The 13,844-nt window shown below is 41.7% G+C and overlaps 1 protein-coding gene across 1 annotated transcript in view; it reads left to right on the forward strand.

Moving 5' to 3' along the window:
* agla (amylo-alpha-1, 6-glucosidase, 4-alpha-glucanotransferase a) overlaps window positions 1-13,844 on the forward strand; it is a 233,519-nt gene that overhangs the window by 46,011 nt on the left and 173,664 nt on the right. Inside the window, exons 3-5 of the mRNA XM_061838544.1 lie at window positions 2,344-2,554; window positions 3,335-3,504; window positions 11,681-11,884. Of these exons, the coding sequence (XP_061694528.1) occupies window positions 2,344-2,554; window positions 3,335-3,504; window positions 11,681-11,884 (585 nt within the window). The remainder of the gene's footprint in view (window positions 1-2,343; window positions 2,555-3,334; window positions 3,505-11,680; window positions 11,885-13,844) is intronic.

Consider the following 13,844-nt stretch of genomic DNA (forward strand, 5'->3'; position numbering starts at 1 on the left):
AATCAGACATTCATTAAACAGGACAAAAAAGGAAGCAAAGACACCGGTTCAAGTCTCGCGAGGAGTCGTACAATTCACCACTGCACTCTCTGATTATCCTCTCCTCAGCACCTCTATTTATTTAGTTTTAAGACGCCCCTTATTTACATGGATGTTACAAAAGGAGACGACACGCAAAACAGTTTGAAAAAAGATGTACATGTTTGTTCGTGTGCATGTGTGGAAAATTGCTGAATACATGTGTGGTCATCATTTCTTTAACAGGCAGCAGTTCTAACAGTTCTGATGATTAGATGTTTTTGTTCTTGCTATCTCCTGCTAGGAGGCTGCCACGTTATCTAGGGCAGAGCAAAGCATTTCTTTGGAAGCAAATGTATGATAATTATGATCACAATTATTCTTACAATAGCTAAATGTTGCTTCTGTATGTTTGCTTTGGACTCTGCGCTCCACTGTTTGACCTGAGTCAGTCGATCTCAGAGCTCGACTGGGTTTGTATTCCATAAGCATTTCTTTCATGTTTTCAGGATCTAAATTGTTTAGTGATTTATTGACCAGTAGCAGAACTTTAAAATCTATAATAATATAGAAATAAGAAAATATACTCACGTGACAACTATCCAGAATGGAACTTCGTTTGAACAAGCATTGATTGGACAAATGTTGCTTTTAGCAGGAACAACAACAATAATAATATAAACAATTCTTTATTTAAAAAAATCTGAATGGAATGGCAAAAAGCTGGGCTGATTTGGAGAAATCAATCCATCATTTTCTTCGCCGCTCATCGTTGCAAGGGTCGCGGCAGTGCTGTAACCTATCCCAGCTGTCAGTGGGGTGGAGGCAGGGGACACGCTGAAATGTTTGCCAGTCAATCATAAGGCACATCGAGACAAGCAACCACACAATCACACCTCGGGGCAAATTAGAGTGTCCAATTAATGTTGCATGTTTTTGGGATGTGGGAGGAAACCGGAGTGCCTGGTGAAAACCCATGCAGGCACAGGGAGAACATGCAAACTCTACACAGGTGGTGCCGGGATCGAACCCTGGACCTGAGAACTGTGAGGTCAACACTACACAGCCGAGTCACTGTGTCGCCCAATTTGAAAAAATATTAATATTAATAATTTTAAAATAGCTCTGACTCGTGTTGTGGAAAATCTAGTTGCTGCTGAATTGGAGATAGGCAACCTCAAGTACTCATGGGTTCAGACAGATGGCAATAAATCCTGGGTGCTCTGTCATGTACTCCAGCAGATAGTCTGGATAGTCTGCCATTTTCTGGTGAATATATTGACTCTTGTGGCAACAAAAACTTTCTTCTGTTTTCATGGATATGCAGCATTTACATGCACACCTCTTGATATAGAAAAATAAATAAATAAAAATCTGTTCACGTTCACAAACTTCTACAGCTCATTTCAGTCCAGTACACAGAACCATCCACCACATTTACATTTCTATTTTAGGCATTCAGTGCCCAAACAAATTCAGAAGATAGGCTACACTTTGTATCTGTCAGTTGTGGTCAAGAGGGTGCTCAGTTGAAAGGCGAGGCTCTCAATTTACTAGTTGAAAAACAAACAAGATACCAGCCTCTTATCCATCTCGTTGCTTGATTCAGGTATCACCAATACGTAAAACATTACACACTTCATTCAGCAGGTCAGTGATACGCTAACAAAGGGAAAGCTCTTCTCCTGCATTGTATGAAGCACTGATAATAATGAAATCAAACTTGGAGAAAATACTTCTCCCTCACTTACCTTTGAACATACAGCCTTGTGTTTGTTATTTTCCACACTTAGTTGTAAAATGTGCGGTCTTCCACGAGCCTAAATCCATCGGAGACACTTCCTCATCTGTGTTTTAGGCTTTGGAAAATGAATCAATCTGGCCCCTTGTAACTTAGCTGGATATCTTTCATCAGAATTGAACATTCCCCAAGCGTATCTGAGGACCATTTTGTTCGTAACATTAACTTTTCAAAACGCATGCTACCGACAAACAGTGTTGTTTGTGAGACACGGCTGCGGGAGGGTACGGGACAAGCCAGGGGTTAAGACAATGCGCCTATCTGATTGCTACTATTGTACGAGTGACTGACAGGTCGGAAAGGTACATTTCTTCCCACATCCTCAAAACATGCATTAACTTTAGACTTTAAATCACCCTTTCGTGTGATTGTGATTACGATTGTTGTCTTTATATGACCTGTGATTGCTCGACCCTTATGAGAATTATAAGTTCAGATAATGCGTGAATGGATTGTACAGTACATTTAATGCAATTATCCAAAAAAACAAGAGTTTCAGCGTTAATATATTTTTTCCTCCTCAGGGTTTGAGCTCCAGTTCCGTCTGGGTCCAAGTCTTCAGGGCAGGATAGTTACAGTGCACACCAACTACCCGCTTGACGGACAGGCATTCAAACGAAACACATTTCGTGCTTTGACCTGGAACAACCCAACAGGACGGGAGGATGACTCTGATAAGTTTTGCTGTCTGGATATCAAGATCGCTGGTTCTTATCAGTACTTCTTCGGATTCGGGTGAGATTCAACTTTGTATAAATATCGGAATGGTAATGAATTTAGTTTGACGACTAAATATCAGCACCACTATAACTATGGCTCAGGTTCATGATTATAGATTAATCGATTAAAAAGGTGTCATTCATTTGCATGCACTGTGGGACCTTTTAGATGGTTGATCATGTTTGACTATTATTATTCATTTATTTATTTTATTATTTGAAGATTTATTGTATGCGTGTGTCTGTGTTCGCACGTACGTGGATGTGTATGTATGTGAGTGAGAACACTGTAAACTGAAAACTGGGGCAGTCTATTGCTGATGGATAAGTAAACAGTGAACAATGTCATGATCTTCCAGTAGTGCTGCATGTAATGAGCATATGCAATTGTTTCGCCCCTTTATTGGATAAACAGCAGCAGTTCATCCGAAATGGAAAGTCAATTGTGATCATCAGCTTGTCTGTACTGTGAAGTCTACATGTCAATTAAAAATTGAGAGATTCTGGACAATTTTTGAAATTACAGGCCAAACACATTTCTGGATCTCAAACGGTAGGTGTTTCTGGAGAAATGGGCCCGCATTGACATTTGATTGCATTGGATGATACACACTTGAGTCAACCATTCAATTTTTATACTGTTTTATTTTCACGTTTGTCTGACATAGGTATAGATGACACTTGTTTACACTGGTGAAAGTTGAAGACCTGGACAAAAGGAAATTTGAGCTTTCAATAACCGACATAAATAATATCGGGGTGCACTCCAAATGAAAATGTTTTTCCTCTTTCACAGAGACACAGAGAAGTCAGGAGGGGGATACATTGTTATCAACCCAATTCTTCATGTTGGATCGGAGAACCGTCTCCTCCCGTTAGACTGCATTACCATTCAGACCTATTTATCCAAGTGTTTGGGTTACTTAGATGACTGGCCAGCCAGATTGCAAGTTGCAAAGGAATCAGGTGTGTGTGTAATTTCTTCTTAACACATGCAAAACATTTGCCCCAATATACAGTAGGAAGCCTTGACCTCTTTCACTCTGACCATATAAGCTGTCGATTTCCAGGCTTTTTCCGGACTGGCTGTCCTATTTCAAGGACTGTTGGGGGGTATTGAAGTCGATCTGGGAATTTGCCGGCCATTGTATCAGAGTTGTAACATCGTCAGCTGTTACCATAGTTTAAACACCCAAGACTCAGTTGCACTTTGATGTTATCATGCATAGTTATGTTAAAAAGTGTTTGCCACTTCTTGATTTCTTATTGTTTGCAAGTTTGTCACACTTAAATATTTCCCATCACCGAAATTTAAACATTAGTCAAAGATTACACAAGTACCCATAAAATGTAGTTTTTCAATGATTTTGAATGAGTGATTGCGCCCTCATTAAAATCCATGATTTACCATACTGGACTTTTATTTCTTGAGCAACACCCAGCCCTGATACTGCCACACCTGCTCTTAATCAAGAAATCATTGAAATGGGACTTGCCTGACAAAGTTAGGGAAAACATGAAGTGCAGGAACAAATGAGAGCGAAAGCAACTGAGAGCTATCCGAATCAGAATCCTCTTTATTTTGCAAGATATGTCAAAAACACAAGGAATTTGTCTCTGGTAGATGGGGCCGCTCTAGTACGACGACAATCAGTTGACAGAGAATACATTTGAGAAATAAAAACATTGTGAGAACAATCACTGAGCAATAAAAGATTGTTAGTAATTGAAAGATTGTAATTCTAATACAATCAATGCATACAACCTTTTAGATGGCAGGAGCTCAAAGAATTGAGAACCGGGGTGTGTAGTGTCCATAGAAATGTTCAGAGCTCTGCTGAGGGAGTGAGACGAGTAAATATCTGCCACAGAGGTTAGAGGGCAGCCACCGATCTTCTGTGCTAATTTAATTGTCTTCTGAAGCCTTGCCTTGTCTGTCTCAGTGCATTTCCCGCACCAGATGGGGAGACAGTATGTTAGCAAGGTCTTGATGAATGAGCAGTAAAAGGCCAGCCCCAATTTTACATCCAGGTTTTTTTTCTTGAGCACTCTCAGGAAGTGGAGACATTGTTGAACCTTCTTGATGACTGCTGAGATTTTGTCTGACCAGGAGTGGTCCAGAGAGATGAGAATCCTAGGAATCTGGATGAAGAAGAATGGAAGAAGTATAATCATCTTTTGTCATAAACATGCATGCATCATCTTCTTTTCCTTTTGGCTTGTCCCTTTAGGGGTCACCACAGCGTGTCATCTTTTTCCATCTTAGACTATCTCCCGCATCTTCCTCTCCATCCCCAACTGCCCTCATGTCTGAACCATTGGGCCATAGACTTTCCCCACATGTTCCACTGTTCCTCCTGAAGTCCACAATGATCTACTTCATTTTTGTAGTGTTCAGTGTCAGATTATCTGAACACCAGGTTGTGAGTTTCTGGACTTTCTCTCCGTAGCCTGCCTCATCTCCCTTTGATATCAGCCCAACCTCTGTTGTGTCATCAGTGAGTTTGAAGATGTTATTGTGGACTGGGCTTTAGTAAAAGATGTAGAGACAGTATGTGGCGAGGTGGGGCCCTCAACACGCAGCCCTGTGGTAAACCAGTGCTCAGTGTGCAGGTGGAGGAAAGGTGCGAGCGGATTTGCACAGTCTGGGGTCTTTTGGCCAAAATGTCCTAAATCCAGGTGTATGTGAAAGAGGAAAGAAAATGTCTGGTATGATTGTTTTCAAGGTCGAGCTATAATCCACAAAGAGCATCGTAGTGTAGCTCTGCCGTTCTTCCAGGTGGCTCAGCATGAGCTATTTGCTGGGTAAGCAAACTATTATTAACTATTATTCTTCATTTCCAAATTTTGAAAATTTTGTTGAGAACATTTCCACGTGACTGTCATCTTTAATGAATTATGATAGCAATATTTGTCATTTCAATGTTTTTAGTACATCAACCTTGTAACATATTTTACAATTAGAAAATTTCACGGCACAGCAATAAACAAAAAGGTTTAAACATTCCATTGATGTTTTCTGTCTCACTATTCCTCAATAGAAAGATATTTATTGGAAATATCCATCCATTTTCTACCGCTGATTTGGGGTCAAGCACCAGGGGCAGTAGCAGGAAGGCTCAGAATTCCCTCTCCCCACCTACTTCATCCAGCTCTTTGTGGGATCCCAAGGCATTCCCAGACCAGCTGAGAGACATAGTCTCTCCAGCGTGTCCTGGGTCGTTCTGTTTCTGGTGTGACGGCCCGGATCACCAGACCAGGGAGCTGTCTGGCTTCAGACGAATCAGACGCTCCAGCCACCTCATCTCGTTCCTTTCAATGTGGAGGAGCAGGGGCTCCACTCTGAGCTCTTCCCGGATGACCGAACTTTGCATGCTGTCTCTAAGAGAGAGTCTGGAGACCCTGTAGAGGAAAACAAACAGCCCTTATCAAAGGGTCCAGTACAAAATTACCACACTCACCATCTCTCTGGATTGTTGACCAAGTATTTGAAGTCGTCCACCCTCGCGATCTGTTCTCCCTGAAGACTCACTCTTCCACCTCCATGCCTCTCATTCACGCACATATATTCTGTTTTCCTTCAGCTAATCTTCATTCATCTCCTTTCCAGTGCATGCCTCCATCTTTCTAATTGTTCCTCCACCTGCTTCGTTGCTTTCACTGCATATTACGATATCATCTGCGAACATCATGGTCCAAGGGGATTCCAGTCTAACCTTATCTATCAGCCCATCCATTACCACAGCAACCAGGAAGGGGCTCAGAACTCACCCCTGGTGCAATCCCACCTTCACCTTAAGTTCTTCTGTTATGCTTACGGCACACCTCACGACTGTTCTGCTGCCCTTATACATGTCCTGTGTTATTCTAACATATTTTTCCGCTACACCAGACTTCCATATGCAGTACCACACTCCCACAGGCAGTGGCAGGATGTGTCTTCTTTTTCTTTTCCTTTTGGCCTTTCTGTTTTTTATTCTCTGTAGTGCCTTACTAATCATTGCCACTTCTTGGGCCTTCACACTTGCCTCTTCTACTCTTCCTTCTCTCTAATTTTCTTCATTCATCAACTTTTCAAAGTATTCTTTCCATCTATTTAGCACACTACTGGCACCAGTCAACACATTTCCATTTCTATCTTTATGCACATACTTTCTATCTCTATCCCTCTGCTTGGCCAACTTGTAGAGATCCTTTTCTCCTTTTGTGTCTAACTTAGTGTACATGTCGTACTCACACATACAGACACACACACACACACACACACACACACACACACACACACACACACACACACACACACTGGTAATAAAGTATTTAGTCTGCCACTAATTGTGCAAGTTCTCCTGGCGAAACAGATGAGAGAGGTCTGTGATTTCCGTCAATCATAGATGAAGAGTGTTCCTATGAGTCATTTTTTGTTTTATTATTTGCCAGTTATCCTTTTCAGTTTGCTGTCGTGTGATAATTTTTTTTTTCGATGTGACACCATGAGTGTGTACAACATTCTCAGTAATGACCAGCCTACACAGGGAGTGTGTGGGGCAATGTTAGCTTCTTCTGCTTACAGATGTGAAATGTAATTGTCCCTCACTGCCTCGTGAACACAATTTTATGATAGCTTACATAAATGCTAAAATACTTGCTGGCATGCATACAAACAGTGTAACCAGTGTGTTTTAGTGTACTTTGTTGGACACTTCACACAACAACATTTGCAAATGCTGGAACTCACCACATTGTAAGGCGCCATTGTTTCATGTTTGAGGATCATACTGCTCCCAAACACGCAGCCGGAGTATCGAAGTTGCGGTCCTGTGAGAAGCATTTCTCAAATCTTAAAGGGAGTTGAAAGTATGTGTTGCCCAGCGACAGCTTCAGAACACCACTGCTCTTGGGGAGATCTGCATGGAGGATTGGGCCAAAATACCAGCAACATTGTGTGAAAAACCTGTGAAGACTTACAGAAAACGTTTCACCTCTGTCAATGTCAACAAAAGTGTATATAACAAAGTCTTGAGATAAATTTTAATTGACAAAGTCTGTATTTTTAACCATAATTTCCTTCTAAATTATTTAAACATTTGTGATTTTCTAGATTTTTTTTTTCTCCCCTCATTTTGTTAAAAACTCATCTGATAAATACAATGGAAATGGGAAGCCAGGAGTCCAAGCAGAGGCAGAGGAACACAATGGAAGCAGAATCGGCTGTCTCTGAGGCAGGCTCTCCTATCTCTTGGGTTGAGGTCATGGAGGTAGTGAAAAAGCTCCTCAGTGGCAAGGCCTTGGAGATGAATGAGATTCGCCTGGCGTTCCTAAAAGCTGTCTTGGTTGACACACCTCTGCAACATGATATGGAATTTAAGGACAGTGCCTCTGGATTGCCAGACTGGGCTGGTCGTCACTGTTCCCTCCAAGCTGCACACGTGTGCAGTTGCGCACTGCTGATGTGGTCTTTGCGTACAGACATTTGACGTTGCGCACAATAAAAAATAAAAATCCAACCCGAATTGAAATTATAACATACAATTATTCAGTTTGTGCCATTTTGCAATTTGTTTTAATGAGTGAGGGATGACTGGCTGCTACATCCATCCAATTCATATACGTACTCACACAGACTGTCCACCTTGTTGACCATGATAAAGTACTTCTGCATCGCTCACCACTGGTGTTTAGTTAAAGCAGTCTGTACAACGTATATCGAAGACGAGCTACACACACTATTCATGTTTACCCTTGAAAATCATGGCTAAAGTAAAAAAAGAAATGCTTTTATGTTAAGATGCAAGAACTGTCTGAGTAGGTGAAATAGAAGAAAAGCGGTGAAACTGGGTGAGATTTTCTCTTTTTTGAATGAGAAAAGTCTTCTAAAAAATATTTTCAAAGCCAGAGTACTGAGTTTTCAGAAGGAAACGTGTGGACAGAATGGAAGCTGGAGTACCTCAAGCTTCATATTCAGCACAAGTTATTTGAAAGCAGCTAGAATTGCATGCAAATATAAGATGAGGATCCGGATCAGTAATTTGTTGGGGGAGAGCACCAAAGACTGAGAGAAAAGGAACAAGCTGACACTGGTAAAAAAATTGAACCCAGAGCAAGTTAAAATTCTCATCGAGAATATTCTGCTATCCATCAACAGGCATGCCTCTCTGTCGTCGATGTCACAATCACATGGCAAAATTATAAAAAAATATTTAGCGGAGTATAGTATTAGGAAAGCTCACGTAGAAAAAGTTATCCCTTTGAATTTTTCAGTTCAATCAAATAGTGCAGGATAAGATGGTGTGTAATGTTAAAATTCCACCTTGGCACAACCGCAACAAGGATGAAAGCAGAGACAATATATTGCACAAAAAGCTAGTTCTATATTTTAAATAAAGGGATTAAAATAAAGTTCAAAATGTTTGACAGCATTATTCAGCTGTCACCATGTCACTGCAAAATATGTTTTGCAAGTAATAATTATATAATAATAACTGGAGGATTTTTCCAACTACAGAGGGATTACACTACTCAGTCTCCCTGATAAGGTCTATTTGGGGCTGGTGCAGAGGGTGGTCAGCTGGGAAGTTGAAGATGAAATTCTGGAGGAGCAGAGTGGTTTTCATTTTGGTCTTGGAGCAGTGGACCAGCTCTCTGCCATTGGCAGGGCCCTCGAGGGTGCTTGGGAGTTTGTCCAACCAGTCTTAATGTCTTTTGTGGACTTGGAGAATATGTTCTATTGTGTCCTATGGGGAGTTCTTTGGGGATGCCTTCCTTGGGAGTATGGGGTGCTGAACCCCCTGATTCAGCCCGTTCAGTCAATGATGAAAGCATAGTGTTTTTTTTTTCAATCAAAAAACATTGAATATTTCAGGCTGCTTCATTCCCTGTATGAACAGTGTCAGACTTTAGTCCACATCTGGCCATTAGTTTAACTAATTTCTGGTGAGAGTTTGTTTGTGCCAAGTGAACCCTGATTCTATTCACAACTTTTATGCACAGAATTTCTAGGCGCAGCTGAAGGGTTGAGGGGTTCTGGGTTAGGTGGCCTCAGCATGATGTATCTGCCTTTTGAAGATGATTTGGGGCACATGGCTTCATCAAGCCTCGGTATTCAATTCCACACTCAAGCAGTTCATGACTTAGTGTGGAGTGGCTGGGATGAGAATCACTTCCTTTATATCTGAGACTGTGGTGGAGAGGAGGGTCCCATTGGGAAGTTGAATCTCAGATTCAGGAGGAGCAATATGTTTTCTTTTTTTGTCCTGGCCATAGAACAGTGGACCAGCTTTTACACCCTCAGCAGAGTCCTCAAGGGTGCATGGGAGTTCGCCAAACCAGTCAACATACGTTTTGTGGACTTGGAGAAGGTGTTCGACCATGTCCCTTGCGGAGTCCTTTAGGGGTGTGCTTTGTGAGTATGGGGTACCGAACCCCCTGATAAGAGTGGCTTGGTCCCTGTACAACCGGTGTCAGAGATTGGTCGGCATTGCCAGCAGTAAATTGGACTCATTGCTGGTGAGGGTTGAACTCCACCAAGGCTGCCCTTTGTCACCAATTCTGTTCATAACATTTATGGACAGAATCTCTAGGGGCAGCCGAGGCGTAGAACGGTCCAGGTTCTGTTGGATTAGTCAAGCCGTGATCTTCAGTGCTCAATGGAGCGGCTCGGAGCAGAGTTTGAAGTGGCTGCAATGAGAATTGGCACCTCCAAATCTGAGACCATGGTCCTCAGTTGGAAAAGGGTGGCTTGTCAAAGATGAGATCCTGCCCCAAGTGGAGGAGTTCAAGTATCTAGGGGTCTTGTTCACATGTGAGGGAAGAATGGAGCAGGAGATTGACAGGTGGATTTGTGCAGCGTCTGCTGTGATGCAAACTTTGTATCGGTCTGTTGTGGTAAAGAGGGAGCTCAGTCAAAAGGCGATGCTCTCAATTTACCAGTCGATCTATGTTCTTACCCTCACCTCATTGGCTGTGGATCGTGACCGAAAAATCCCACATAGAAGCGGCTAAAATAAGTTTCCCCCACAGTCCCCGGCTCTCTCTTAGGGATAGCGTGAGAAGCTTGGTCATCCGGGGAGGAGCTCAGAGTAGAATACCTGGTCCTCCACAGTGAGAGGAACCAGATGAGGTGGCTGGGGAATGTGATCAGGATGCCTCCCGAACGCCTCACTGTTGTGGTGTTCTTGGGACGTTTCATCGGAAGAAGACCCAGCGAACGACCCAGGATATGCTGGAGAGACTACTTTTCCTTGCTGACCTGGTCATAATTCCTCCAGAAGAGCTTGATGAAGTGGCTGTCGAGAGAGGGAAGTCTTGGCGTTCCTGCTAAAGCTGCTGTCCCTGTGATCTGTCTTTGGATAAGTGGAAAAAGAAGGATAGATATTTACATGGCATCAAAGAAGTATTTCAAAATTGTAAAAATACAATCGAAGAAATAACCAAGGATTACAACTGAAATACTAAATTGAATTGAATGATGAGGTTTTAATCTGCAGCCCTGATTTTACACACACATTTTAACTTTTTCTACATGACATTGCCTATTTTTATGTTTTAAAAATCAGATATGGTCCACGACCCCCAACATTTCTGTGTTCTATGGTGTAACACCCCCCCCACCCCCCCACATCCCATAACAAAAACTCTAAAAATGGGTGTGGTAAAGACCTGGAAATTAATCACAAAGTTGTGAATGCAAAGGTTTCTTCAAGAATAAGGCTTGATACTGTTATTGCAAACGAAATATTTGTCGCTACACATTAATTCACTTCTGTCTATTTCACTTTTGTCTCAATACTTTTGCTTGGCTGAAAATTATTGTTTTGCTGCAAATACAAAATTTCTCAAGTTGTGTATCAAATGTAGACATTAACACTTAAAATCAAAAGCTGACCTGTTAATCTTTTTTTTTCATACTCATCTTTTGATGTGTTATTCATCTTTATATGTCAAACGGAAATGTTTTCAGTGGACAGCAAAAATAAATTGTTCCCACGCTACCAATGTTTTTGAAAGGTTCTGAATATTGCACGCTGAAACAGATTCATTCTTACTCATGTTTTTAATGCACCGATGTTTTGTTTTCCTGGTGCATGGCAATCAATGTGTTTTATGTGATTATATGATTAATGAATATCTTTATTTGATGTCCTAGGGTACAACATGATTCACTTCACACCTTTGCAGACACTTGGAGAATCCAGGTCATGTTACTCCTTGGCAGACCAGCTAACCTTTAGCCCTGAGTTCAGCCCAGATGGCCAAAACTATAGCTGGGGAGATGTCGGGGCACTAGTGGAGAGGTTGAAGGAAGAATGGAACATATTGTGCATTACTGATGTGGTGTACAACCATACTGGTAGGTAACTAGTTTTGTTATATACGAGGTTCATTCAATAATTAAGGTGAATTTTTCAGTATAAGGACTTCTAACAAAGTTTGAAGGTTTTGTTGTTGTTGTTTCCAACATAGTCTTCCAGCGCTGTCACACACTTTTCTAATCTTTGGATTGATGTCAGTCGCTCACAACACTTTTGACTTCATCACTTTCTAACATTGTGCCTCTCGTGAACGCTTTCAAGGGATGAAACAGGTGAAAGTCTGAAGGGGCAAGGTCTGGGCTGTAAGGGGGATGAGAGAGCAGTTCCATGCCTAGTTCATTGTTGGGCTGCACCATTTAGGCTACTGTGTGAGGCCTTCGATTGTCATTATACCAGATGACTCCTTCTGATTGATGACCCCTGCGTTTGTGCTTTGTTTTTTCTGACCTGCCTCAGCAGTTCACAGTCGTTGGCACTGTTCACTGCTTCCTTTCTCAAGGAATGAAATGGTGATTGGGCCGTGTATAGCCCAAAGAAAGGTGAGCATCGCCATCCTCGTGGACCACTGGGACTTGTTCTTCTTCCCTAGAAAGCTCGCATGCTATCACTCCATGCTTCTTGGTTGACCATCTTTTTTAATCGCCAAAACTTTTTTTTTTTTTTTAAATCTGCACAAGACATTAAATCCATGTGAAAAAGAAGTAAAACAGAAATATAAAAAGTAAGCTTATTTCTGTATTAGAAGTCATTACAACAAAATAAATTCACCTTATTTATTGAAATTGAGATGAAAATCAAAACAATACAAAACATTAGTCCAGGAAGAAAGTTGGTAGTATTCGAGGTCTCTTTCGATGGTTAAATGAGAACAGTTCAAAATGTGAAAATCAAAAATGTGAAAATAATGATGGAAATAAAAAACAAAATTTAAAAATGAATTTTACAATGGGGGACTGTAAATGAAACATCGACTCACTCATAAAAGAAAAATAGAACACTTCAGGTCCAAAAACCTCAGTTTTGAGACAGTTCTTCTTTTCCTTTCGGCTTGTCCCGTTAGGGGTCGCCACAGCGTTGTCATCTTTTTCCATCTAAGCCTATCTGATGCAACTTCCTCTCTAACACCCACAGTCATGTCCTCCCTCACCACATCCATCAACCTTTTCTTTGGTCTTACTCTCGGTCTTTTGCCTGGCAGCTCCATCCTCAGTACTTTCTACCAATATCACTCACTCGCTTCTGGACATGTCCAAACCATTGAAGTCTGCTGTCTTTAATCTTGTCTCCAAAACATCCAACTTTGGCTGTCCCTCTAAAGAGCTCATTTCTAATCCTATGCAACCTGCTCACTCCAAGCGAGAACATCAACATCTTCATTTCTGCTACCTCTAATTCTGCTTCTTTTTGTTTCGTCAGTGCCCCTGTCTCTAATCCATACATCATGCATTACTGATGTGGTGTATAACCATACTGGTAGGCCTCACCACTGTTTTATAAACTTTGCCCTTCATCCTAACGGAGACTCTTCTGTCACATACAACATCAGACACCTTCCGCCAACTGTTCCACCCCGCTTGGACCCGTTTGTTCACTTCCTTACCACACTTACCATTGCTCTGTATCGTTGACCCCAAGTATTTCAAGTCGTCCACCTTTGCTGTCTCTTCTCCCTGGAGCTTCACTCTTCCCTCTCCGCCCCTCTCATTCATGCACATATATTCTGTTTTACTTTGTCTAATCTTCATTCCTCTCCTTTTCAGTGCGTTTCTCCATCTTTCTAATTGATAACCTTTAACGCCTTTACAAAGCACGTATTATTCACCATCTTCGTGAGACCCTTCAGAAACATGTTCATCGCTTGAAGTACCAGCAAATCCATCGTTGTTCTCGCATTGTTCTCGAAGGGCACCATGAAGTGGAGCGCGATATGTGATGTCACGCGCCTACTCGGCTCTCTCCGCCCCGTTTCTGTCTTTTTCCGGTGGATCCAGCAATGTG

This window comes from Syngnathoides biaculeatus, chromosome 13, assembly GCF_019802595.1.
Source record: "Syngnathoides biaculeatus isolate LvHL_M chromosome 13, ASM1980259v1, whole genome shotgun sequence".
NCBI classification, from domain to species: Eukaryota; Metazoa; Chordata; class Actinopteri; order Syngnathiformes; family Syngnathidae; genus Syngnathoides; species Syngnathoides biaculeatus.